The sequence below is a fragment of the Corapipo altera genome, unplaced genomic scaffold (assembly GCF_003945725.1).
Source record: "Corapipo altera isolate COAL_440 unplaced genomic scaffold, ASM394572v1 60651, whole genome shotgun sequence".
Classification (NCBI taxonomy): domain Eukaryota; kingdom Metazoa; phylum Chordata; class Aves; order Passeriformes; family Pipridae; genus Corapipo; species Corapipo altera.
In genome coordinates this window covers 1-1321 of record NW_020886736.1, presented here as the reverse complement: position 1 = coordinate 1321, position 1321 = coordinate 1, and the positions used below count along the sequence as shown (strand labels likewise).

The 1321-nt window shown below is 52.3% G+C and overlaps 1 protein-coding gene across 1 annotated transcript; it reads left to right on the top strand.

Annotated features, from left to right (window-relative positions):
- Window positions 1-392: 392 nt before the first annotated feature.
- LOC113941327 (olfactory receptor 14J1-like) lies at window positions 393-1310 on the top strand (the record flags this gene model as incomplete). The annotated part of the gene is made up of 1 exon (XM_027632491.1): window positions 393-1310. A coding segment is annotated over exon 1 (909 nt), but the record flags the coding sequence as incomplete, so codon positions are not given.
- Between the last annotated feature and the right edge of the window lie 11 nt (window positions 1311-1321).

Sequence of the window (1321 nt, the reverse complement as noted above, 5' to 3'; positions counted from 1 at the left end):
CCTGCAGCTCTGCTGGGCACTGTGTGCTGGGCCATAGAAATGAGGATTCTTGCAGTGGAAAAGAACTTTCCAGGTGTGATGGTAAAAATAAAAAACACAGGTACAATTATTTGAAACTCAGATTAAGCTTCTGCTCTGCAGCCCCAGCTCTTCTGAGTCACGGGTGTAGAGATGTAGCTTTTGTATTCATGGTCTCTTACATCTGACATTCCTTGTGTGTGTGAGAACTCTATCAAAAAGGATCCATGTCCCTCTGGAGCAGAGCAAACCTGACTCCTTGGCAGTGCATTTGGTGACATTTGACACATTGATTTCTTTTAGAAGTGGAGTGGTTTTTTCATAGAGGTCTGTCTGAACTGTCTTCTTCTTTCCTGAACAGGCCCTATGCTAAGAAAGAACAGATGTCCAACAGCAGCTCCATCCCCCAATTTCTCCTCCTGGCATTTGCAGACAGGTGGGAGCTGCAGCTCCTGCACTTCTGGTTCTTCCTGGTCACCTCCCTGGCTGCCCTCCTGGCCAACGGCCTCATCCTCAGCGCCGTAGCCTGTGACCACCACCTGCACACCCCCATGGGCTTCTTCCTGCTCAACCTCTCCCTCACAGACCTGGGCTGCATCTGCACCACTGTCCCCAAAGCCATGCACAATTCCCTCTGGGGCACAAGGAGCATCTCCTACATGGGATGTGCTGCACAGGTTTTTCTCCTCATATTCTTATTTGGAGCAGAGTATTCCCTCCTCACCATCATGTGCTACGACCGCTACGTTGCCATCTGCAAACCTCTGCACTACGGGACCCTCCTGGGCAGCAGAGCTTGTGCCCACATGGCAGCAGCTGCCTGGGCCACTGGCTTTCTCAATGCTCTGCTGCACACAGCCAGTACATTTTCCCTGCCCCTGTGCCAGGGCAATGCCCTGGGCCAGTTCTTCTGTGAAATCCCACACATCCTCAAGCTCTCCTGCTCACACTCAGGCTACCTCAGGGAAATTGGGCTCATTGGGGTTAGTGCCTGTTTAGGATTTGGGTGTTTCATTTTCATTGTTTTCTCCTATGTGCAGATCTTCAGGGCTGTGCTGAGGATCCCCTCTCAGCAGGGAAGGCACAAAGCCTTTTCCACGTGCCTCCCTCACCTGGTTGTGGTCTCTCTGTTTGTCAGCACTGTCGTGTTAGCCTACCTGAAGCCCCCCTCCATCTCCTCCCCATCCCTGGATCTGGCGGTGGCAGTTCTGTACTCGGTGATGCCTCCAGCGCTGATCCCCTTCATCTACAGCCTGAGGAACCAGGAGCTCAAGGATGCCCTGAGGAAAATGATAACTACACC